Genomic DNA, 24789 nt, shown 5'->3' on the forward strand with positions numbered 1-24789 from the left:
GCTAACTGTGACGTCACCGTTCCTTCCCGAAACTATCTGATACCTAGCATACAGAGCTATCTCCAACTTATTTCACGGCTCACTTCAAAATGCGCGAACCTCATTACCTGAAACTTTGGCATCATTTAACACGAAAATACGATATTCTAACATATATAGTTCCGAAATGTGGAAAAAGCATAATAGTCACTTTAATTAGTATAAATTTACACCTTGTGTAATAGGGGGCAGTGTTGTCTCAGAAAGCATTGAGCGAACAGAGAAGAGGAATTACAAGTAGCAGAAGAAGAAGAACATGTGACTGGCGCTTACTGGAGGCAAGATGGCGGTGGCGGTACGCAGCCTGCAAGACCAGATCGAAAAAGCCAAAGAAAGCTTGAAAAATGTGGACGATAATATCCGTAAATTAACGGGAAGAGATCCTAATGAATCCAGGTAAAAATAACTCTCCTCTTTACCTGCGTATCGTCTAGATTTAACGATCGATGTAACGTTCCCTTTGATGGGTGTGAGCTAGCATGGTCACGCAGCTACCAAGCAAATTTACACCCTCTATAGTAGCGGTTTCTTGATAACAAATTTAAACTAGATATCTTATGGCTACCAAAGTTACACCGTAATGCTGAACAATATCAGTAGAATATTAATACCCCAATCATTCAGCGGCCAGGGGAACTGTGGTAGCTACAGGGTAGAGGCCTACGGGCATTGTCTAGTAATGGTCGATGTTTTAATTCACACACTCGACGTTGACCAACATTACACTCTGGAACATTCGTGGGAAATATAAGTAATGTCGATTTTGCTTCCTGTTGTGTTTTCAGACCGGGTCAGCCCCGCCGGTTTGGTGGGCCCATGGCAGGCGTCGGAGCTGGAGGTGGTAGAGGAAGAGGATTTAACCTGCTCAGGTAATGCCAGAGTCACAATACAATAACTGCATCAATTGTCATTTATTTAAAATTAAATGGCACATCAATCTAGTAAGTGTATGTTAACATAGTAATGTAATTGGATATAGTTTGAAATTACCATGCATTTAATGTAAATAATTGCGTTTTTGGTGTGTGTTTAGGCGCAGTCTCTCGGATATTGGGGGTGGTGGCCCTCCTGCCAAGCAGCGGGACATCGAAGGAGCTTTGTTAAGGTGGGGATCTGTGCTAATATGGCCTCACTTTGACTCTATTGCAAGTGTCTGTGGTTGCTGATTTTTTGTGCTATTGTGCCCAGGTTGGCAGGAGACCAGAGGGCCAAGAGAGACTTGCGTAACGACAGCGACGCTGAGGATGACGATGATGTCAAAAAGGTAAGGAGAGTTCATTTTCATGCAGTCTTTCTGGCTAATCAGTGTTTTCACTAGTTTTACAGCTGTAAGGGATGCAAAGACGTACATTCATGCACGGAGGGGGATTGGGCTGAAAATCAGTTCAAACACTTGCACACGACCATCGTTGCTGACTGTATTGCAATTTCTTTGCCCTGTTACAGATACATTTCAACAAAATAGAGCTATTTGGTTTTTCATATGAAGGGCCCTGATCCTAAATTTCCAACTTTTCAGACTAATGTATATGTTTAAAATCTTATAGTATTGTTCTACATGATTTGAGAGTGCCATGTCATGAGGTTGGTGTGTTTTTTAAGGTATCCCTGGTTTAATTTTTATACCACTCCTAAATTTTAGATGGGTGTGAGTAGGGCTGGACGTTTATCCTGATATATTTAGATTGAAGACCCCTGATAAAAGTGAGTTGAGTCAAAATTTAAGCCAAATATCAAGTTGTTTTATTAAAATAACAGACCTTTCAGACCCTACCACATCATCAGAGACTGCCGAATCGGACTGTCTTAGCCAAGACAAGATAACCTTGAGATTGTGGTGGTTGAACATAACAATTCATTTTAATGTGTAGACCAGATGACTGTATTATTAGGACACACACTCAAGTGATTGGTAAAATACCAGCAGCTCTCAATAGTTTGCTCCTGTTTTTCCCTCCAACCTACAGCCGGCGTTGCAGTCGTCTGTTGTAGCTACCACCAAGGAGAGAACACGCCGAGACCTCATTCAAGATCAGACCATGGATGAGAAGGGCAAACAGAGGTGAGATTCCTCCATGTATTAGTGTACTATGAAGTCAAGGAGTAACAGTCACATTGTTAATAAACATCCAGCTTTACTAATGGATCAGATTTGAAGCTTGTGTATATTTGTTTTCTTCGTCAGGAATCGGCGTATGTTCGGCCTGCTTATGGGGACCCTGCAGAAATTTAAACAGGAATCGAATGTGTGTTCGGAGAAGGTGAGAAGTGGAATAGTTTTATAGTGAGGTGGGCATAGTAATTGAATCTTTATGGATAACCACTCAGTACTGTACACAGTACTGTGAATGGTTGGTTACACATGCCCAGTAGTTGACCTGAAGGTGGCTGGGATAGACTCCAGCTCCCTGTGACCCTGAATGGTATGAAAATAAGTGGATAAAAAATAAACTAAATGTCTTTCTCCCTCAACACACAGCAAAAGCGGCGCTCCGAGATTGAACAAAAGCTTGAGGTTCAGGCTGAGGTTGAGAAAAAAAAGCTGGAGTGTGAAAAGAGGGAGTTGTTTGAAGAGAGGAGAGCCAAACAGACTGAGCTGCGACTACTGGAACAGAAAGTGGAACTAGCTCAGTTGGTAAGATCATTTCAACATCATGTACACTACTTGTATTTTTTTGGATGGTGTTAATGTGTTTGAGAGTAAGACTATAAATTAATTGTACTACTGTATACACACAAGATAAATTACATTGTCTTTAAGTAAACTCTGAAGACTAAAACATTTTTCACATACAGATGATTATGCTTGCTTTTTTAAAATGTTTGCCTAATTGCATTCAATCATCCAGAAGCAAATGGCAAATATTTTCTAGGATGTTCTGCACAATACATCAACAGGCCATGGCATTCAATATTCCCCAAAGGCCTAACAGTGCTAAATTTAGCCCAACACGCAACAACTGATTTTGACCTCATGAATTCTTACATAAAATGTCGGATTAAACATCCTGCAGCTCAACGCAAAACACTTCACTTTAAGCCAAAATCTACCCTTAGGATGTACTCGCACTAGAACATTGGAACTGTGATTGGGCTAATTTAACGCCACAATTCCAGCACGTTTTGCTTGTGTAAGCTCTCAGACCCGTACCACTCTCTACTAGCCCCCGCTGCACAATTGGAAAAATATACAGTAAGAGTCAAAATAAAATTGGAACTAGTCCAGTCGCTCATGAGTATATTCACAATTTGGCATTTCATGTAATAGGTTCTCTTAAACCTTCATAAATGATAGCTGCTACTTTGTAGAAATAAACAGAATGATGAGAAAAGCCTGGGAAGTTGCAGTACTATTCATGTTGGCTTTCCTGCACACACACAGCAAGAGGAGTGGACCAGCCACAACAATTGCCTGGTGAAATACATTCGCACCAAGACCAAGCCTCATATCTTCTATCTACCTGGAAAAATGTGCTCCGCCACTCAGAAACTCCTCGAGGACTCCACCAAGAAACTAAATGGTTTGCTAATTATTTTCTTAAGTAATTTTTTTTTACTTGCGTCCTAAAACCTGACTTTAATGTATGTGAATATCTGTTTCCTGACAGCTGTGTTCGAAGAGCGGCGTGAAGCATTCGTGGAACACATCAACAAGATGGAATCCCGACCACGGCGTCAACTAAACCGCGACCAGGACGGCAACACAGCGGCGGCAGGGAAGGACCACTCTGCAGAGGGTAAGCCAGCAGGTCAGGTAGTCAAGGTGAGAGGTAACAGGGAAGCTGCAGACATGGAGGAAGAAGAAGAAGAAGATGAGGAGCAGGAGGAGAAGGAAAAGGGGGTAGATGTTGAACAGGAGTATGACAGAAAGGGCACAGAGAAAGATGACCTAGACGAGGAAGGGGATAGTAGGGACGGGTTAGTTAAGGAAGTGGAGATGGAGTTTGAGGAAGCGGGGAATGGTGAGAAGGAAAGGGAGGGGAACACGGTGGTCCATGAGGAGAAAGATGAGAAAGCAGGCCCAGGCTTAGAGGAGATGGAAGTGGAGGGAGGGAAAGAGCAGGACAGGATCAAGATAGAGGAGGATGAAGACAGTAAGGACAGTAAAGAAGGGCCCTCAGACCTCGAAACTGAAAAGACTGAGAACACCCCTCCTTCTGAACCGACCGTGAGCCACCAAGAGGCATCTAATAGCGGGCAGCTGAGCCCCAACTCGGAGGAACCAGCAGCATTGATGTCTGAAACCTTGGCAGTCTCTTCTCCCACCTCAAAATCTGAAACCGCCTCCAACACCCCTGGACCAGAGCCAATCATTCCTGACTCCGATGTCCAGGATCCCACCACCCAGAACCAGGCAGAGGAAAGGGAAACGGGTGATGATACGGCTCCAAAGCCTCAACCCTGTTCCCAGGATGCCCCTAGCGACCCCGCTGCACTTTTGAAGGAACAGAAAGATGGCGCAAGGGGCAGGAAGAAAGAGAAGGCGTCAAGGAAGGGCCGCAGTCAAAGTCGCAGTTCCTCGTCTTCCTCCTCTGGCTCCTCCTCCAGTGGAAGCTCTACCTCTTCCTCTGGTTCCAGCCGCTCCTCCTCGTCATCGTCATCCTCTTCGTCCTCGTCGACCAACAGCAGTAGCCGAAGTCGCAGCCGGGACAGCGGCAAGCGCAACAGGAGGCAGTCGGGCAGGGACAGAAAGAAAGAAGAGAAAAGCCACCGCAAGAGAGGAGGGAGTAGTGGAGCAGCAGCAGGCAAGGATGCAAAGGGATCCGAGGAAAGGAAGAAGAGGAGGACCGATGAAGGCAGGAGCAGGTCGTCTCGGAGCGATAGGGAACATAAAGATAGGGACAGGAAGGACAAAAGACGCTAAACTGGGTCCCATTTTGTTTTGTCGGCTAAAGCTAGTGGCTTTGCGGGACAATAAACGCCCCAACATTTGACCTAACCACACAAACGCCTAATAAATAACACATCGCCCAACATAACATCGACTTTAAGCAGACCTTTTTTTCAGATTTGGCCATGATAAATCTAAACTGAAAAGTAATTTTAATAGAAACGTAAATTAGTGACTGACAGTCCAGCTATTTTAAACGATTAACGCAAAATGTAAAATTTTTGATGATTGGTAGTATGCTGAAAGGAGTCTTTTTTTTATATATATATTCATCTGATATTGTCTGTAAAATCACTGGCAGTTATGGCAGCCATGATATTTTTATCACAGTAGTTGTCTTCAAGTTTTGTGGCTACTGTGTTGTTTTGAGTCCATGCCATGGTTCTAAATGTGATTTTGTTTTTTCAAACTGTTTTTCATTGTTTTGTATCAACCCATCAGCTTCAAATTAAAGGTGAGATATTAGTGTATGGGATTATTTTTCACCCGGAGGCTATCAAATATTAGCTATACAGTGGAAACACAAAGTCTACACAACCATGTTCAAATGCCAGGTTTTTGTGATATGGGGGGGATACTTTTTTCCACCTTTATTGTGACTTGTACAATGCAATTGAAACCTTTAAATCGCCTGGTTGCATAAATATGCACAACCTTAAACTAATACTTTGTTGCATTACCTTTGGTTTTTATCACTGCACTCATTTTAATAGGAGCCTAGCGGTGTGGCAGTAATAGGCCAGTCTTTGCAAAACCGCTTCAAATCTGACAGTTTGCGAATCTACTGTGCACAGCCCTCTTCAGGAGATTTCAGTCGTCTTTTTGCTAAATCAAGTTGGCCGTGGATGTTTTTCTTTGTACAATAAGTCTTCCATCTTGCCACTATAGCCCGGACATGAAGACAGGAGATTGTCACATGTATACTACACAGCCAGTACTTGCCAAAAATGCCTGCAGCTCCTTCAGTGTTGCTGTCGGCCTCTTGGAAGACTCTTGGACTAGTTTGGAGGGAGGTCCTATTCTTGGTAATGTGTTGGTTGTGCAATTTTTTTCTCCACTTGATTGGTATCTTGGTATATTCAATTCCATGGAAATTCTTAGGTAGCCTTCACCAGACTGATATCTTTGATGTGATTCCACTGATGTTTTGGAAGCTCTCTGGGGACTATCTTGCTGTCATTTATTTACATCACAAAAACCTGGCATTTGAACATGGGTGTGTAGACCTTTTTATAACCACAGGCTGTATACTTGTGTAAAAAATGTATCTAGGTTACACATATGGCATTTTAACCAATATTTAATAGAAAAATATTGCATTCCAAGTCAACTTGAAGTAAAAAAAAAAAAAAAAGTCTGATAAATTACAGGTTCACCAAACTCATCTAAAAAAATAAGAGATCAACTACTGATCTGTAGGGCGAGTCATGTCAATCAAGCTCCGTCTTGGTGCTCCCGTTTGCCACACTTCATATTCTCCACAAAGTTAAACTGCTTGATTGAAGCCTGCTCTGCGGGATCCATTCAACCTTGTGACAGTCCAAAAGACGATGTTCACTCAGGCTGGTCTGCCAGGTCGTTCTGCTCAAAGTATCTAAAACACCAACAAGTATATGTTGAAGTTGCATTTTGAATAGTGTTTCTTGAACTGCATGAATTGTATAATTTTGTGGTGAGTAGTGCAGGTGCAGTATTGGTATACAGTACTAAACAATGGAGCAATTGTATTATAACAAACAAATACCTTGCAACCAGGCAGATAAGAAGGTTGAGAGCAGGTAAGTTCTCGTCGTCTTGACTTTCCTATCAAAAGCACAAACAAATCACAAAAACTAATTCTGACAAACGACCAATTATTTGATCCAGTACTACACCTTACCAAGGTACTCCTAACTTGAGCACATCTCCTAGCCAACTGTCGGATGGAAGAATGAGCCTCAGGCAGTAATGGCTTCTCCAGGCAGGCCAACAATGCATACAACCAGCGACCCTGTTGATTATGTACATGCATGCTGTATTAGATGATATACAGTTTACACTTTATTATAACATATGTAGAAGTTATTGCTGACTTAATGTGAATGAGGCAAGGTTCCACCCTGTATGAAGCAAACTCACCAACTGAGGCACAAAACGTTGTTCTTCAAACCAACTGACAAGGATCTCCAACACTGCCAGCACTGTGGACTGCAGACAAAGAAAAATACATCTATTTTAAGTCTTTGGCATTGTTATCTGAATTAGAAACAAAAGCCTACCTGGGTGAGTCGGCTTACGATGCTTAGGAAAGGTGGGAAGCCAACCTAAGCAGTTTTTACAAGACTGCAATTAGATTTTCAACTGTCCAGACTGTATACTGTATATACAAATACATGCTATGATACTGCAAAATACAACCTTGCCGTAGTTCAGGCCTGCCTCTTCGTCAGTGTTGGAGGATGTTCCACCCTGATAGACCAGCTCTCCTAAACAAAATCTCTTCCAGCCTTCCTCATCTGTTTGTTTTGGCTGCACACAAACAGACAAAGTACCGTTATTCTTCATTCGTCTTGGTCATAATGTAACATAATGTACATTCCTCACCATTAGGACATTGCCGTCAAGGGAGTGGCTACACCAATGTTGTCTGTTTTTTGTGATGTTCTGTGATCAAAAAGCAGAAAAGCTCAGGTACCAGATATCTTCAGTGTTCAATCAGCTTGCTTGGATTTACCTGTCGGACGTCTGAGAAATTACTGACTTGACGCTGTTGCCAACTGAGACTGGGAGAGAAACCAGCAGGAGCAGCATGACACCCAGCCACCTGAAATGAATAACATTTGTTTCTCATGTGATTTGAGTAAATTCCAGTTAATATAACCGTTTACTGGCTTTTCCCAGATTCTAGTAGTGTCACATACATGCATGATAAAATTGTCATTTTCAATCGGAATACATGCAAAGCTATACAAAAATAACATTATACTGAACTCACAGACACATTAACAGTTTGTTGCTTCTTCAGTTTCTTGGGGTCAAGCTTAGCAACAACCACTTCCGGACACAACGCTGCCTCCAGCCTGATGGGAAAACATTACACGTTACAAGAGTCACAATTTTCATATCATATGACAAAAATGCATTTTTAAAGGCGTCCGCGCGCACACGTTCACTATTAGATTTTTTCATCGCTAAAACAATGGGTTTTCTAACATTGCTACGATAATAGAAGCAACCGGAAACCACGCTGGCCTTGCTTTTTCCGTCACGACTCTTTCAAAATAAAATGGCAAAAAAAAACATGCTGTGTGTTGGGCACAGGGCGTCACAGTATGCCATTCACCACCTTTACTTAACCAATGCCCGACCAAAATGTGGCTAAATTTCACGTATGCTTACTGCACTTGTCGAAGGTACTCCTGAGGGTTTCTTGGTGGACCATCTAGCTTCAGATCAGCCGAAGAGTCTCCGCACTCGACGGGTAGCAGCCGAGGCATTAAATCGTCAATGTCAGACTTCATGATGTGAGATGAAGACTTTGGACAACTATACAGAACCGCAAAGGCATACGGTGGTAACGAAAATAATCAAGTCTGTTACAAGCCAAAAACAAAAAAATGCCAACTAGGACGCCATCTTCCCGACAGGCGCGTTTTATGACGTCACTAACGCGCGCGAGTTTGGATGTAGTGTTGAACAATACTGCTAACATTTGCGTCAATACGATACCAGGTAAATATAGGCGCCGTATTATTGATACCGACACTCATACCGAGCAGTTTTGATACTATTTAACAATATACCACAATGTAACAATATCAACAAAAATAATATATTTTTTATATTTTCTTAGGTAAAAATAGCTGAATTTGCAAATTTTCAAATTGAGGGAAGAAATGTGACATACGGCTAAATTTAGTTAATAAGTTTATATAGTTCTCTCAGATCTTACTCTACTTTAATTTAACGTTATGATGCTAAAGTCTCATGTCATTGGCCACATGGCTTGTCCATCAATACATAGTTCAGCCCCTGCCCTCAAATGCTAAGAGAGGAAAAGGGAAAATAAATTAGAGAGCGGACTCTCACTTGATGGAAATTGACTCTTCTGGTTCAAAACATCATACAAAAACTTAAATTAGTAGTTTTCTCTGTTGCGCAACCAATAACAACAAATGAAACACACACATGGTCTTGTATGTAATTATTCCTGTTACAGACAGGCCTGCTATGTTAATAATTAGCCCATGTAGGGTTTATATCTTATCAGGGTTCTCTCACTCACTATTGAGTCTTCTGCGGTGCTTTAGCTTCAAGGCAATGTCCATATGTCGACTCAACTGGTTGGACTCGCTAACAGCAACTTTTTTTTATCTTTACATATTCATGTGAAACCATCAAGTATGGCTCTTTCACGGGATGACTTGAAGTTCTGGAATATGTGCATTATTTTTGTGGTTTTACCTCATATAAATGTTGGATTACTATCTGACTTCAAGATCTGTGGAGATTCAGAGTGTGAAAGTAAGTGATTCAAAGACATTTAACTCAATAATGCGTTGAGAATCATACTTAAGAGTTTTAAACACCTCTGTCCCATCCATTTACATGTATAAGATTGGATGGCAAAGTGAAACTGGTGAAAGTGATTCATTTCTGTTTCCTCCCAATCTTTAAGCAATCAATTGCCAAAAAATCTTGATGTCCCAAATATGACATGAAACAATTTTACTGAGTACAAACACTTTCACAATTCAAATAATTTCAATTTGTGGCCATTTTACTGGGTGGTTGAGGCTTAAAACTGCTTACTAAAATGTTTCCAAACATCCTCATCAGTGTTTGTTACTATTTTAATCCTCTTTGTGTTTCTTTTTATTGTGTGTTTATGCAATATGTATGTGTGCACAGGCCGAATGAGCAGGGTGCGAGCTGTCATGGATCACCATGGCAAGGACTGTCGGTTCTTGAACTTCCGACAAGGAGACACCATTTTTGTTTACCACAAACTGACTGGAAAGAGTAACAATATTTGGGCTGGCATTGTAAGTCTGACTTTCCATTTTCTTTTGATATTTTCTTATGAACTCTATTTTTTGCTGTGATATAAGTCATGCCTGGCAGAGCATTCATTAATTTATTCATCACGGTCATTGGAGCATCTCTGGCAAACGTATTTGCTATTTTCAAACATTGCGTTGATAGGAACAAGCCCCAGGCCCTGGGCGTCGTCACAATGCTGCGTTTCAGGCGGCGGATAAGGTTTGATGTGTTGAGCTGGATGTTTTTGCAGAACATCAAGTCCCACACGATTGACGCCATGTTTGTTTACAAGTGATCTCAGGGGAAGTTACAGCACATCACAGAAACGGAGCGCTTGATTTGCTCATGCTAACCCACCTTCAGCACAGTACGAGTAATCTCTCATCATTGAAGTAGCTTTTTTATCCGTTCCCTGAGCTATTTTTTTATATTATCGAAGTTATATGACGTCATAATCCTAAGTAAATCCCTTAATATTTCGAGAATGTGTGTCAGTCTAATTCAAAGTGGTCCTTTGGCTTCATGTCGCTTGAACTAAACTACTATTTTAATTTCAGATTCACAAACAGTTTGGCTATTTTGTAAAAGAAGCTGTGAAAGAGGAGCAGACATTTACAACTCAGGAGATCATAGTTGAAACACAGGTATATCTTTTTTATCAGAATTTGAGAAGTTATAAGTAAGCAATGCACTACCTAAAGGTATCTGACTTTGTATCCTCTTGTCATTAAGGAATCCGATTTTTTTTGTATGGATGAGTTTGGCTATCCCATTGACTCCAGTCATTTGGACACCGATGGGGATGACACCGATCTGAAGGCCCCACCCAAGGAAGCTGAAACAAGGCATTACACTGATGCATCATCTGGTGATGTTTCTACAGCACCTCATACCCCATCAGAAGAAGTAGATGAAAACAAAAAGGAAGGTGATGGCGCTGCCAAGACATACCAGGAGTCCCCTGAAACTCAAACGTCATTGAGAGAACAAGCTGGGTCTTTCGCCTCTTCCTGGCTCAGTACTTCAGTGGCAGGATGGTTTGATCAAGGAAAAGAGGAGGAACTTGACAATTCAGAGTCAACCGAATACAACATAAACAATGGACAGCAGGAAATAAAAAGTGTTGATTCTTTCACTTCGACAATGACTGGGTGGCTTGGCTTTGGAGGCGATAAAACAGCAGACTCGACAACGGAAAAAGAAGAAGAGAACTTCAGGAGCAGAAAACTCTATTTGGATTTAGACACACAAAAATTACAAGAGGAGCCTTCTAAAGAGACAGGGGCGTTGGATTGGCTGGGAAATGGACTCTCCAGAACACTGGGATTTGGCCTGAACAACCAGGACACTGGAGACAAGATACAAGTCAGTAGAGCCGGGATGGATGAGGAAGAGAAACAACCAGCATCTGATTCTTGGTTTGATTTGGGGATAGGAGACATTTTAGCCTTCAGGAAAGATAACAGTAAATCAGGCACAGAATCTGATGCTGGTGTGAACAAGGAAGAAACAAGTGCAGTAGATGGTACATCTCAGATTGATCAAAAAGATAACCATCTCCATAACACGTTAGAAGATGTATTTTCTTTTAATGATAAGAACAAAGAAGATAATTTAGATAGAAGCAACATCGATCAGGATTTTATTCCCCAGAATGACTCAACGTTAACTGAGTCTGTGAGTCAAATTGAGGACTCCAAAAGTGAAAAAAGAGACTTTACAAATGAGGTTGATGAGGGTTTATCAGAGAAGAATCAGGATCATGAACAGGACGATCAGGAGAACTTGGACACAACTGGTGATAACGCAGACACCGAGTCATACCATCATGAGTTCATCCAGAAAGAAGAACATAGTCCTCCAAAATTCACTCCAGACTCCCCCAAAAGTACTCAAACAATATCTGAAAAGCCACCAGAAGAGGAACGGGGGGGCACATACATTCAAGATGCCAAATATGTGTCTCAGATGAAAGACTTTTTTAAAGAAAGTGGCTTTGAATCTTCTCCACGGCTTAAAGTGGAAGATGAGAAACCTAAGAAATCTAATAAAGAAGAAAAGGAGGACAAGAAGCTGGATATGGAAGAAAAGCAGGGGAAGATGTCGCAGTTACAAGAGTATAATGATAAAGACAAGGAAATGCAGCGTGACTTAGAAGTATTAGATGGAAAGAACACAAAAGAAAAGGAGGAGTTAGAAGAGTTGGAAAAGAACAATAAACTGGAGGTTGTGCGGTTAGAAGAAATGAAGCAGAAAGAAGTGACGGACTTAGCACAGACAGTGGAGAAGTCTGAAGCTGAAGAAGAAGCAGATGAATTCACAGACAATTCAAAGGATGAGAAGCAGCGAGAGGAGAATGAAGAAGGTGGCGAGTTAGTAAAAGATATGGAAGAGGCACACAAATTGTTTGAGATGAAGGACTTAGACTATTTGAAGAGGGAAGAGTTGAAAGAGATGCAGGAGATCTCGAAGGAGTTAGTACAAAAAAACAAAGAGTTAGCAGAGGAGGAGTTGCAAGACTTGACAGAAAATAAGCGTCAAGAAGATGGCAAATTGGAAGAGATAGAAGACGAGAAGCAGAAAGAAGCAGAGGGGAAGCAGTTGGCATACATGATGTGGCAAGACTCAAAACAGAGGGAGGTGGATGGGTTTGAGCACAAGAAGCATGAAGAAATAAAGATGTTTGCAGAGAAGAAGCAGGAAGAGGATGATGAGTTAGTACAGAAGTTAGAAGACGACAATAAGGAGTTAACAGAAACACAGAAATTGGAAGCATTAAAAGACAAACAGGAAGAAGTGGAAATGTCCGCTGAAAATAATCAGATTGAGTTTGAACATGAGAAGCAGGACGATGTCAACAGAAGTGATAGGCGGGATGGTGAAGTGTTACAAAAGAAGACAGAAGAAGAAGTGGAAGACGTCGAAGAGGACAGCACACAGGAAGAGTTAGTGCGGGTAAATGATGGTGGAAAAGAGGAAGTTAAAGTGGAGCCAAAGACTGCGGAAGTCAAGGACGATTCTCATGATGTGGCTTATAGAAGAAATGCTGAAAACGAAATGGAAAGTCTTGAATGTTCTAATGAACTTTGTACTCAGTCAGATCAAGATGGAAACATCAGAGATAGAAAAGGACCTCCAGCAAACCTCCCTGTAGAAGACAGGCAGCATGATAAAAATGAAGAAGTTGTTGGAGTTCTCACCGGCAAAACTAAGCCCGCTGATAATGATGTGATATATTTACATGAGAAAGGTGACGGTGGTCCTCACAAGAGTCCAGATCACCTCTATGCAGTTGATATAATTGAAAAAACAGACATGTGTGATGGCATGGATGCTAAATGTACCAATGGAAAGATGACAGATCCAGTGCCATCCAAGGTCCAGGTTGAAGAAAATGATGTAGTGACACCTGGAAGTGAAGGAATATTTGGTCTTTTTAAAAAGGCTGTCATCTCATTTGGCCAAAGACCAATCACCCAAATAAAAGAATCAACAGAATCTGATGGAAAAACAAGTCAAATTTCCAAACCACAACCCCTTCGGACTCCTGAACAAGAAGAGGACTCCACAGCAAGCCACTTTCAAAGAGAGCCAGTATATCCGCCATCTCCATTGCCAACACCCAAGTCCCATTCCACTTCTCCACCGAAACACCTCCCCAAACACTACAAGAACGTACAATCGCATATGAGCATCAAGGAGACGATTATTTTGACTGAACTATTGGGAAAGAACAAATTGCAATTTTTGGATTACATTCTTGGCAGTAGAGAAGTTTTTACTGAAGATGTTCATAGTGATGAATCCATACTGTCGGATATCGAGACACTTCTGCGTTACCACAGGGAGACACAGTTTACCCCAAACATGAGACTCTCCAGTGGACCAGAGGAGAATCAGGACAAGACCGCAACCATCACTGCAATTCAGAAACTAGAACTACTGCTGGAAAAAATGAGACACACTTTCAACACCAGAAAATCAGACCATAAAGGTATGTAACATTACAGAGCATTGTTATTTTCATCACAAACTATTACTCGATTTCAGTAACTTTCATTGAGTAAACGCTTGTCTTCACTCATACAGCTCATCCAAGCAGCATTGGCGGAACTATGGAGGCAGGATCAAGTCAAAGAATGGGGTTGATAGAGGGGGAAGAGAAGGATGATACCGCACTGGGTACACACAGTCAGACTGAACCAACACACTCACTGGAAGGTAAAAAATCGACTTGCAACAACTAAAATTGTTAGTGGGAAAAAAATAGGCCATCTATTTGTCACAAGTTTCAACATTTGGTTTGTATTCAGATAGCGTTTAATATGAACAACATTCATTATTGTATTAATGGCTCAGTCGTACATAATATTGTGCTAAAGAGGGATGTCAACTGTCTTTTTAGGGTTAATGGTGCAAATTCGGGACTTTCTTCAATGGATTCACATGCAGGTTGTCTCACTCCCATTTCTTCTATTTGTATTTTGAAATTTTACTTAAAGGGTGGCACGGCAGTTGAGTGGTTAGCGCGCAGACCTCACAGCTAGGAGACCAGGGTTCAATTCCACCCTCGGCCATCTCTGTGTGGAGTTTGCATGTTCTCCCCATGCATGCGTGGGTTTTCTCTGCTAGGTTAATTGGCGACTCCAAATTGTCCATAGGTATGCATGTGAGTGTGAATGGTTGTTTGTCATTATATGTGCCCTCTGATTGGCTGGCGACCAGTCCAGGGTGTACCCCACCTCTTGTCCAAAGACAGCTGGGATAGGCTACAGCACCCCCGCGACCCTCGTGAGGAAAAGCGGTAGAAAATGAATGAATGATTGAATTTTACTTAGAACCTCCTTAAGATCCAACAGTGCAAAATGTAAATTCTTGCAATTTTTCAACAACACACTTGTTTCTAAAGATGATAAAGAGATGCTTATAAGTACTTAAACATATAAATCGGGTTTATACTTTAAAAACTAGATAACAGCTAAAGATAATTTCGTTTAGTGACACCTGTTCCGAATGGTGACACTCGGATCTGCCAGTGTGGCGTTTCACAATTGGTGACGTTGCAGATCAACCATTTAAAAATATAGGGTACACCCACGCCTTTGTCTTACTCAAAAGTGTTTACATGTTTTATGTGTGTGTGGAATTAATTGTCTTATGTAATAATTTTTTGTGGAATTATAATTCACTAGTGGAAGTTGTGTGAAATATTTCTTCTTGTGAGAGCGGTAATAAATGTCGACAAAATACCCCCCCTGCTTGACGTACATGTTGGTGCAGTCCACTGGGGAGGACGATGGTTATGTTGTCACTTCACTGCTTACCGGGCTACTACTAATGACAGCGTTAACACTTAATATTTCCAAATTGTAAATCAAATGAACAAATGCAGACATGGAGCAACAGCCATCAAGTGAAAATTTTGACAGCGCGGTGGACTATGAGGCGACGGCAGAGACCTACTACAGTGTCACGGTGGAGAAAATCAAGGATGTAGGTTATGTGGCAGGTTTTGTTAGCATTTCTTGCTAGCTTCGCCGCTGACGTAAAGCTGTCACCTAATCTAGCTCTGTATTCGTTTTGTGTGTGTTGACTATTTCTTATTTATCTCATTTGTGCAGTTCAGTATCGTGTCATATCAGTGCTCTAAGCAAGCTGTCATAAACTATAGTGTGGTTTGTGTATATAAATCGTCATGGTTGATAGTTAGCTTTCTCAATATTTAATTGTAGGCAGACAAACTGTGTAATTGACAATGATCACTGTTGAATCTTGTTGGATCTTGAACATTTCCTATTTAAACAAACGGTGTTTAATGGTTTGGGATTCATTTAGGTCAAGACTTCTGATTCAGTCTGTTCGGTGAAACATAAACTACCTGTTAAAAGAGTGGACCTTAAAAGGGGCTTTGTATACAGTGTGGTCTATTAAAAAATATTCTCTAAATCCCAACTACAGATACTAAGCAAAAAATACAAATTAAAAAGTTAAAAACCCATGTTAAAAATGTACTCTTCTCCAGGTCGTATCATCACTGCCGGACGACATCAGACCTGGGCCTGACCTATATGGGGTCCCATGGGAGCCAGTTGTGATCTCCAGTCTTGTGGGGCTGATGACACTGTTATTGTTCGGCTGCAGATGTTACTTCTCTGTGAGTATACAGCACAAGCACACACAAATGGCGTGGTATCACAATGTCGGTCATGGTTATGTTGCTGTATGTGTGGGGAGAGAAGTGGTTGACATACATTGCATGTGCTCTGTATTCAAATCATAAAATGACTGTATGCCAGTCCATTATAATATGGGACAATGCTAGTCATAGTATTGTAGACACAATATGAGCAGTCATGCCCAGAGGCAGCTGGGATAGGCTCCAGCACCTCCGCGACCCCCGTGAGGATAAGCAGTAGAAAATGAATGATTGAATGTTGCATTCTCTTCCTTGTTGAAGAACTCTAAAATCACCCACTAGCGCTTGTGGTTGGCTTAGATCATTGACAGCAGATAATTAAATCTGTCCAATAATCTTTGGAATGTCACATTTGGTCTCTTTTCCCTCTTTTCCTACAGGTCAAAAGCAGAATGTATCGACGTAAGTTGCCATATTTTGTTATATTGTTAAATAATGCTGTCCACTATGCCCTATGTCAGTATTTAAACGTAAGTACTGTATATGTTTTTGTTATATTTACATGTATTTACATTTTTCTCCTTTTTTTCCAGGTAAAGAGCGGTGGATGGCTGAGCAGGTTGCACAACTGCTTGACGAGAAATGTAAAGTCCTCGAGACCCTCAGTGAATGTCAACAAGAGGTATGTATGTTGGCTGCTGGACAAGTTTTCACAATACAGTATATGGATATATTGTCTGAAAAGATATACTGTGTGGTGCTTTAAATGTATACTGTATGTTCACCCTGATTGCGGCCATCCCCAAGTGAGGGCTGCTTACAGCTTCAATTATTGTTGCTATGATTTATTTTTTAGTATGATAAGCTGGAGAACTCACTTAGGGAAAGTGGTGTGTTGGTCCAAACCCATAAGACAAGAGACCTTGAGGTACAGCACATCATATGAGATATGTAACTGGTCAAATAAACCACACGTTTATACACAGGTTAATATTCTCTTTTTCCTGTTTTTTGGTCTCATCCAGGTCAAAGCCCGACAGTTAAACTATGATCAAATTGAACTGGAAGAAGATCTGAAACAACTAAAAGATCAGTTGCATCAGCAGAAAGAACACAATCTAGCGCAGGAAAAACAGGTGGGAACAGACATGTACAGTACATATTCACTGCAGAACAGCTGTAGTTTATATAACAACCACATCGCTGGTCAAGAAGGAGGGAAGTAGAATGTGTTGGTTTTTTTTTTGTAAAGTGAATTATATTTAATGTCCCTCTAGATAGCGCTCCTTGAGGAGAGCATGAAAACAATGGAGGAAGAAACCAAGGAGCTCCAATCACAGGAAGAACAGGTACGCTGTGCACATTGTAAAGTCATCCTTCATTTATCGTGGTGAATCGGTCCCAGACCCAACCACGATAAGTGAATTTCTGCCTAGTAGAATATTCAATATTAGTAAACATAATATTTTTTGTAATTGGAGCATAGAAAATGAATATGTTTTTTAATTATTAATAGAGCCCTGTCCTGTAGAGGTTAATTTAGTTACCTTTACACTCCTATTATTCTTTTACACCCACATTGGTGTCGGCTCCAGGATCACTGCAGGGATGTAAGAGTCGGCTGTCGCTCCTAGCTTAAAGCAAGCTACCAAGACAGATTTCAGTTACTCTTTGCTAATGCCTTAGCAGTAATTATTATGCTGCATTTAAAAAAAAAAAACAAAACCTGGAAAATTTCTCTCCTCCAACTCGGAAATGTGCACTGGTGTGCCACTCGAAACAAATAGGCCACTAAGTGTTTTTTTTTCCAATATTTGTGCTTTGTAAACTCTAAATAGCTTTAAACACAGCTTTAGTGAGCGCTTGATATGCTGTAAGCAGGTTTCTAAAACGCGTTTCTAACCTTGAACCACTGCTTTTAGTTCCATGTTCATGCCCTCTGCCTTTTGCTGTTTCCTATTTTTCACCAGTAATATATCCCTCTGTGTTTCATGTTTTATCTCTGTTGTTCCCTAGTCTCAAACAACCCTTAAAGTGTACGCTATGAACAGCGATAGACTACAAAGGAACCTGGAAACAGCTGGAGAAGAAAACACGCTGCTACAAGAAAGCAACACTCAGGTAAGTCAATATGCTTTATAAATTTATGGTAGTAATGCATTCGTGATTGTTATATATCATGATATACAGTACCTAATACATACATAGAGTAACTTAAATAAGTAGAGTAGTGAGGGCTTCGGTCAGTTGTAACAAAGCTATGTTGCTGGTGTCCCTTCCCATCTTTACCGTTTCTTTGTTTCCTCTACAGTTAAGGCAGCAGGTGGAAGGATGGGCAGAACGAGTTAGTGAGCTGGAGCAGGAGATGAGGAGGTGTGAGATGGCTCACAGTGGAATGCTACAGGATGTGGCCAACAAGGATGAACGTATAATGGTGGGTTTTCTTGTCTAATATAAATATAAATATCAACCATTTCTATTTAAACACTCGAGGATCTGAACCAAACAAATATTTGTTTCCAGTCCCTCACGGATCGGCTGCTGGGAATGAAAGCATGGGATGCCGAACTGGAGGGAGACGGAGGTGACACATCCAATGGGACTCCAGGGAGAGAAGAAGAGAAGGGAAAGTCAGACATAACCACTTCACAAATCCATCTGCAGAAAGTTCAAAAACTTATTTATGCTGCTAAGGTAAAGAAACATAAGTTGACTAAATCCCATTCGTAATTAAGAGTAAACATTTGTAAACATTTGGATTTCCCTGTAGCTAAATGCAGACCTGAAATCAGTAGATGAAGACAAGGACAGAGTGTTTGCCAAACTAAATGATGAAGTAAAAGCTAAAGAAGACTTGGAAGGTAAGTATAGAATACTAATGTTCTCAGTAACATGTACAGTTGCTGTCATGAGTTTACATGCACTCGCCTTTTCAAATTCATTCTACCGTAATACTGATAGACTGTGAAAAAAACAAATTTGCTTCCAATTTTGTTTTTTGAAAATTGTTGTAAAATAATTTCACCTTGGAAAAATAATTTTTCAAATATTTTTTGATGAGACATTATTTTCCGTAATGAGTCTCTGTAATCGTTTGACAGAAAGTGTATATAACAAATAACACAGTACAAATGATAGAACCCTTTAAGAATTGGTGTAAAGTAATGCATGGAGGGGGCAGCTTTGAGGACTTTAAGGATAAATGTGTGTCTTCTGTTGTTAAATGTGAAGATTAATGCACTTTTTGCTGAACAGCTGACTCCCCCTCATTCAGTGATACCGTATATATGATGTATATACCGGCACAGATCAATTTGTGTACATGTATTTTCTTCTAGTGAGCATTAAAGAGTTGGAGACTGAGCAGTTATCTATGCAAGCAGACACGGAGCACTACTCAGAAGAGGTAGCTCACCTCGAGCCCCCGTTTGTGCTGTTGTAACACTCCACGTTGATTTGCCTCACATTCATACTGTTCTTAATGTGCTTAGGTACAGCGACTGCAACAGAAACTCCACATTATGACTGAAATGTACCAAGAAAATGAGCTCAAACTGCACAGGTACTAACACACAGATACTGTACATTTGGAAATGAATTATGAATATGATTTAAATAGAACCCATTGTGTGTGCAGGCTGCTGACAGTGGAGGAAAAGGAGCGTCTGCAGAAAGAAGAAAAATTAAACAAAGCAGACAAATACATTGCTCTAGCAATGGAGGAACTCAACAACTACAGGTAAACAATATACAATACATAGCATTGTTTGTAGTATACTGTAGAGCTGCAATGATTAATTGATGAATCAACGATTAATTCATTATCCAATTAATCTACAAGGTTTTTTTCTGTCATCAAAAGAACAAGCTTGGAATTAATCAACAAAGAAAGTAATCTTTATTTGCAGCCTCATTAAACAGTATATATGTATGTCGTTGTCTCCTCAGGCTTCGTGCGGAGGAGATGGAGGAAGAGCTGGAGAAAACCAAGCAATCATATCAGACCCAGATATCAGCTCATGAGAAGAAGGCCCACAATAACTGGGTTTGTACATGTAGTTTAGTTGGTTGAGGTATGGTCACGCACCACACCATGAACCTCTGTTCAAATAAATCATAATAATAGTCGTAATGATGTGATTTAATGTAACCCTAACCATGCATAGTGTTTTAATAGCAAGCTGATCTACATATCCATACAATACGCCATTAATATCTGTGATTGACCTTTTTCTCAAGCTGGCAGCCCGGGCAGCAGATAGAGAGCTAGCAGACATCAAGAGAGAGAACGCCCTCTTCAGGCAGAAGTAAGCAGAGAATTAATATTTTGGGAATTCTCAAAACATACAGATATTTTGTATTGATTTTTTAAAATACTATTTGCATTACAATTTGTTTGGAGAATTTATGTTAACATGATTACAGGATCACAGACACTCAGTTTAAGTTGGATGCCCTTGAAAAAGATCCATTTGCCTTGGACAGCCTGGCTAGGCCTTTACCTTTCCGAGGTAACACACACACATACACGCGTGTACAAAATAGTTCACAATATTTTTAAGTGCATGTCAATAAACTTAACTTAAACTATTGTGCTCCTCTAGCTGAAAGATTGCCATATGGTCCTTCTCCTCTTGGTCGGCCTGCGTCAGAAAGCCGAGCTTTACTTTCTTCTCCCACACTTCTGGAAGGGCCTCTCACCAGACTGTCTCCAAGAGGCATGTTCTCCCTAATATACATTTTTTGTTTGTTTAACCCAAGCAAGATAGTCATACCATGAAAGCATTTGAACCCCTGTATAATATTCTGCTGTAATTGTTTCTCCACCAGTGTCTCGTGCTCCAGGAGAGCCCCCTGGTGGCCAAGGGGAGCTGGAGCGCAGCGGGGGTCCGCACTCAGACAGTGGTTCCATTTCTCCTTCATGGGAAAGAGACCGCAGGGGACCCCCACCCGGACCACCTGGCCCATTTCTACCTCAAGGTGTGTATCTATTTAGTGAAGAAAGAGTAGCGCCTATCCTGCCAAGTTAGAGGGTTAGAAGAGTAACTTTGACTGTTGCTGTTTGTACTGTATGTCATCTTGGGGCCTCTACATTCCTATCAGGATGGAACTATTTTTGTTTATGAAGGTGATGAGAAAGGAGATGCTATGTTCTATCAGAATATGCAAGAATGTCTGCATGTCAGCACTTTTACATAGCAACCATATTGACTATAGCATTTTATTTTGGCCTGGAAAATAACACACATCAAAAATGTGTTCATTCACTACCGCTTATCCTCACGAGGGGCGAGAGGCAAGGTACACCCTGGACTGGTCGCCAGCCAATCACAGGGCACATAGAGACAAACAACCATTCACACTCACATTCATACCCATGGACAATTTGTAGTCACCAATTAACCTAGCATGTTTTTGGAATGTGGGAGGAAACCGGAGAAAACCCACGCATGCACGGGGAGACCATGCAAACTCCACACAGAGATGGCTGAGGGTGGGATTGAACCCGGGTCTCCTAGCTGTGAGGTCTGCGCGCTAACCACTCGACCGCCGTGCAGCCTGTTCTGTCAATTGTCATATAAAATGTATACTGTATGCATCTGTTTTTTACTTGCTGTAGTGGCTTGGGTGGAATCAAAACGACTGTCGTTGGCAGTCAGAAGTCTCTTAAGGACTTTCGTTTTGCACCACAAATGAGTGTAACCAGTTTTGGTTGGCGCATGCCGCAACCTGAGATAAATGTTTGGTTCTTGCACGGCTCCCTCAAATTAGGCTGTCCTATTCATTCATTTTCTACCGCTTATCCTCACAAGGGTCACAGGGGGTATGCTGGAGCCTATCCCACCTGTCTTCGTACAAGAGGCGGGGTACACCCTGGACTGGTTGCCAGTCAATCACAGGGCACATATAGACAAACAACTGTTAAATCATCTCCACATTACCATTTTGATTGCATTTCCACAGGTTATATGTTTCCTGAACCAGGAGGTCCAATGTACAGGAGGCCTGGTCCACCCCCAGGAGTAATGGGCCCTCTGCCACCTCCGGGTCCTCCTTTTCCCCATCCAAGGGGACTTTCTACATCTGGGCCCCTAGGACCCCTCCACCCTGCAGACATGACAGGTGACATACTACTTTACCATAGCATGGAACCATCCTTGGTGGATTTATGTGTTCTTATGTATATCCTTGTTATTCCAGATGGCACATATAAAGAAAACAGCCTCGGACTTGAAATGGATGACAAAGAGGTGGTGAGTTTTAGTGCTGGTGGGCACCTACCAATTTGTAAGTGAATTTTTAACAACACACTTTTTCCATCAGCCTGTTTCGAGTGATCGAAGGACTCCTCCTGAATCAGATCCAAGAACAGGGGTAGCACCACTTCCTGGACCTCCAATAGACAGTCAGTTTTCTCAAAGAGCCCCCCACGGACCTCCTGATTTTTACCCTCCCAGAGGACCAGGAGGGCCACCCAGGATGCCGAGTAAGCTCTAAAATTGTCTTTGGAATAATTGCGCACATTATGAGTGAGAAGCTAACTCTCCATCTTTTGGGATATCCAGTGTGGGCTCCTCCACCAGGGATGATGTTTCCTCCTCGTTTCCCTTATGGTGGACCTCCTCCCCCTCCTCCTCACCCGCTGTCTTACGGTCCCCCAATGCGGCCTCCTCCACCAGATGGCTTTCTACCTCCGTCCATGGTTCCTCCTCCATCACAGCAGAACCTCCCTCCTCTGCCACACAGCCAATCGCCAGATGAGCACACATCCTCTTCTTAAGGTGCCATTTAAACTTGATCATACAAAGTGGCTTCATCGCCTCCATTATTACTTAATGATACCTGAAAAGTCCTTAATGAATGTCAGTGGATGGGGGACACCCAGGTATCATCATCATTGTCCTTGTTTTGTTTTTCCAAGTATCTGCCAGCTACATTCACTGTAAGACATTGCAGTCAGATTCCCAATACCGGGTCTAATTTAACTCATGTGCCTACATAAGATTTAGGCTGATTCTGCCAAAGGTATCTTGTATTATCAGTCGTTGGAGCATGTTCATTTTGGTGTGATGACTGACTAAGAATGATATTCAATCTAGGGAGCTTGCAGTAGGTGTTGTGACACATTTTGGTCATCAGTGATTTATTCTTCACTTTCGATGGAAGAATACGCTGCTCTGTGGCTGTGTTTTTTTTAAAAAAGTTGAATAAACTGCAACATGTCCTGAGTGATGTTTGTATTGGAGTGACAGACCGTCAACTTAATGACAATACAAAACATGTAATTCAGGCCAAATGCGATTGTTGCATGGATTTTATTACCAACTTTACAGGTTTCATGGTGTCATTATGTTAGACTGAAGTGAGTTCAGCTGAGTTTTGCAGAGGTCAAATAAGAGCCTTTTCATTACAGGCTTGATCAACATTTTAAGACCAGTTGAAAAATGTACAATTCTAAAGGATAAAGCTTCAAAATGCAAAAAGGAGAAACAAGCAGCTGATCAAAAGTTTAATACCATAACTCAAAAACCCCCCAAACCCCCTCAAAATATAAATAAACCTCCTTAAGATCCTTGCAATTTTTCAACTGGTCTTAAAATTTTGATCAGGAGTGTACAGTACGTACACTGGCTTCTGTGTATATTTATACATCAGTACTTTCAAATGTTCTTTGTAATTTTGTAAAAAAAAAAAAAAAAAAAAAACATAAATATTGAAAATACATTGGTCTCTCCATGGACCCAAGTTTGTAATACCTTATTTTGTTATACACATTTAGAATTTGGGCTGAGCTTCATTCTAATATGAAGCAACCATCAATGATAGAGGATAATCAAATGTGTATGTTGATTGTTGCATTTAAATTGTCTTTTTAAATCTACATCTAATTCAAAGATGATGATGTTTGAAATAACTAACTAGCTGTAGTTGTATACAGTATACAGTATAATTCAAGTGTCAGTCCAGCAGCTCATGCATATGAACATTTATCATAAAGGTAGTTATGTTTTTATTGTTGTTATTGATAAATAAGGGAGCAAAGGACTGACGATTATTTTACGGCATGATAAAAGCGACATGGTCCCAACTTACACAAGTGGAGTCACTCATTCCATTATGAGACATAACACAAAAATTAAAAAAACAAATCATTTTAATAGGAAAACATCCCATCAACAAGAACATTTTTGCTTGATACATAACATCACAAACTGTTAAACAAATGCCAGTATCCACTAACATCAGCATAAAAACTCATTAATTTATAAAATCAATACAATTAAATGATTTGTACTCATCAGTGAACATTTAAACAAGTATCTTAACCTGTTTGGTCTCCTCACTGCAGGCTTTAAAGAAAAATATTTGTTTTGGAATATTTCAGTACATTTGGGATAACAGAGAGTGCAGAGGTAGATACTGTATGTACAACATGAAACACTTTGTTTGAACTGACTATCAAATTTCAGGGATGAGGTCAAATGGAGTGATTTCAAATACTGTACTTTCAAAACATAACAGAAGGAAAATGGAGACTTAAAATGTAAACACAGCAGAAGGTCAAAGAATTAAGAATTTTGGACCTGATGCATTATGTGGTTTGATTTCTTTGAGTCAAGAATTCTTCCACTGGATGCTTACTCCAAAAACACCAAATGCTGAGTCGTTTTTTTTATATTTAAAGAAAAAAACAGCCTGC

At 40.8% G+C, this 24789-nt stretch overlaps 4 protein-coding genes across 5 annotated transcripts; 3 read left to right on the forward strand and 1 right to left on the reverse strand.

The window, feature by feature from the left end:
- The first annotated feature begins 259 nt into the window (after nt 1-259).
- Nucleotides 260-5398, forward strand: pnn (pinin, desmosome associated protein). The gene is made up of 9 exons (XM_058091006.2): nt 260-435; nt 825-908; nt 1073-1144; nt 1228-1303; nt 2007-2101; nt 2225-2300; nt 2519-2674; nt 3422-3560; nt 3648-5398. The coding sequence occupies exons 1-9, from the start codon at nt 323-325 to the stop codon at nt 4901-4903; spliced, it is 2067 nt and encodes a 688-aa protein (XP_057946989.2). The 5' UTR covers nt 260-322; the 3' UTR covers nt 4904-5398.
- An 816-nt stretch (nt 5399-6214) lies between these two features.
- Nucleotides 6215-8582, reverse strand: gemin2 (gem (nuclear organelle) associated protein 2). Its single transcript, XM_058091014.2, has 10 exons — nt 8309-8582; nt 7905-7989; nt 7644-7733; nt 7514-7573; nt 7328-7438; nt 7189-7233; nt 7049-7117; nt 6810-6920; nt 6675-6733; nt 6215-6524 (listed from the first exon to the last, which is right to left on the reverse strand). The coding sequence occupies exons 1-10, from the start codon at nt 8428-8430 to the stop codon at nt 6485-6487; spliced, it is 792 nt and encodes a 263-aa protein (XP_057946997.2). The 5' UTR covers nt 8431-8582; the 3' UTR covers nt 6215-6484.
- Nucleotides 8583-9311: 729 nt separating this feature from the next.
- On the forward strand, nt 9312-14276 carry LOC144901719 (uncharacterized). The gene is made up of 6 exons (XM_078796343.1): nt 9312-9433; nt 9821-9954; nt 10510-10596; nt 10685-13946; nt 14042-14173; nt 14266-14276. Exons 1-6 carry the CDS (start codon nt 9313-9315, stop codon nt 14274-14276), a joined length of 3747 nt encoding a protein of 1248 aa, XP_078652469.1. The 5' UTR covers nt 9312.
- A 961-nt stretch (nt 14277-15237) lies between these two features.
- Nucleotides 15238-23781, forward strand: mia2 (MIA SH3 domain ER export factor 2). Of its 2 annotated transcripts, none has more exons than XM_078796204.1 (23): nt 15238-15445; nt 15975-16106; nt 16529-16550; nt 16682-16770; nt 16945-17016; nt 17114-17224; nt 17366-17437; nt 18105-18209; nt 18400-18522; nt 18612-18782; nt 18859-18949; nt 19427-19494; nt 19580-19650; nt 19726-19827; nt 20037-20133; nt 20328-20395; nt 20514-20599; nt 20693-20806; nt 20919-21068; nt 22053-22211; nt 22290-22342; nt 22413-22575; nt 22655-23781. In XM_078796204.1, exons 1-23 carry the CDS (start codon nt 15347-15349, stop codon nt 22867-22869), a joined length of 2433 nt encoding a protein of 810 aa, XP_078652330.1. In that variant the 5' UTR covers nt 15238-15346; the 3' UTR covers nt 22870-23781. The 2 variants fall into 2 exon arrangements, with proteins under 2 accessions (XP_078652330.1, XP_078652331.1); XM_078796205.1 differs by having other exon boundaries at nt 22290-22339.
- Nucleotides 23782-24789: the final 1008 nt, after the last annotated feature.

Source organism: Doryrhamphus excisus, linkage group LG14 (assembly GCF_037039965.1).
Source record: "Doryrhamphus excisus strain RoL-2023G ecotype Guam linkage group LG14, RoL_Dexc_Guam_v1.1, whole genome shotgun sequence".
In the NCBI taxonomy this organism is placed as follows: Eukaryota; Metazoa; Chordata; class Actinopteri; order Syngnathiformes; family Syngnathidae; genus Doryrhamphus; species Doryrhamphus excisus.

What these genes read in the sequence shown, in the direction of transcription:
- pnn (XM_058091006.2), top strand. Translation starts at nt 323, where the DNA reads ATGGCGGTGGCGGTACGCAGCCTGCAAGACCAGATCGAAAAAGCCAAA. An exon ending in ATGACGATGATGTCAAAAAG is followed by an intron (nt 1,304 to 2,006) that starts GTAAGGAGAGTT and finishes TCCAACCTACAG; the next exon opens with CCGGCGTTGCAGTCGTCTGT. An exon ending in CGAATGTGTGTTCGGAGAAG is followed by an intron (nt 2,301 to 2,518) that starts GTGAGAAGTGGA and finishes CTCAACACACAG; the next exon opens with CAAAAGCGGCGCTCCGAGAT.
- gemin2 (XM_058091014.2), bottom strand. Translation starts at nt 8,430, where the DNA reads ATGAAGTCTGACATTGACGATTTAATGCCTCGGCTGCTACCCGTCGAG. An exon ending in TCGTAAGCCGACTCACCCAG is followed by an intron (nt 7,118 to 7,188) that starts GTAGGCTTTTGT and finishes CTTTGTCTGCAG; the next exon opens with TCCACAGTGCTGGCAGTGTT. An exon ending in CTTATCTGCCTGGTTGCAAG is followed by an intron (nt 6,525 to 6,674) that starts GTATTTGTTTGT and finishes TTGGTGTTTTAG; the next exon opens with ATACTTTGAGCAGAACGACC.
- LOC144901719 (XM_078796343.1), top strand. Translation starts at nt 9,313, where the DNA reads ATGGCTCTTTCACGGGATGACTTGAAGTTCTGGAATATGTGCATTATT. An exon ending in TGGAGATTCAGAGTGTGAAA is followed by an intron (nt 9,434 to 9,820) that starts GTAAGTGATTCA and finishes ATGTGTGCACAG; the next exon opens with GCCGAATGAGCAGGGTGCGA. An exon ending in CAGAAAATCAGACCATAAAG is followed by an intron (nt 13,947 to 14,041) that starts GTATGTAACATT and finishes TCACTCATACAG; the next exon opens with CTCATCCAAGCAGCATTGGC.
- mia2 (XM_078796204.1), top strand. Translation starts at nt 15,347, where the DNA reads ATGGAGCAACAGCCATCAAGTGAAAATTTTGACAGCGCGGTGGACTAT. An exon ending in TCAGTGAATGTCAACAAGAG is followed by an intron (nt 16,771 to 16,944) that starts GTATGTATGTTG and finishes TTTATTTTTTAG; the next exon opens with TATGATAAGCTGGAGAACTC. An exon ending in ACAAGGATGAACGTATAATG is followed by an intron (nt 18,523 to 18,611) that starts GTGGGTTTTCTT and finishes ATTTGTTTCCAG; the next exon opens with TCCCTCACGGATCGGCTGCT.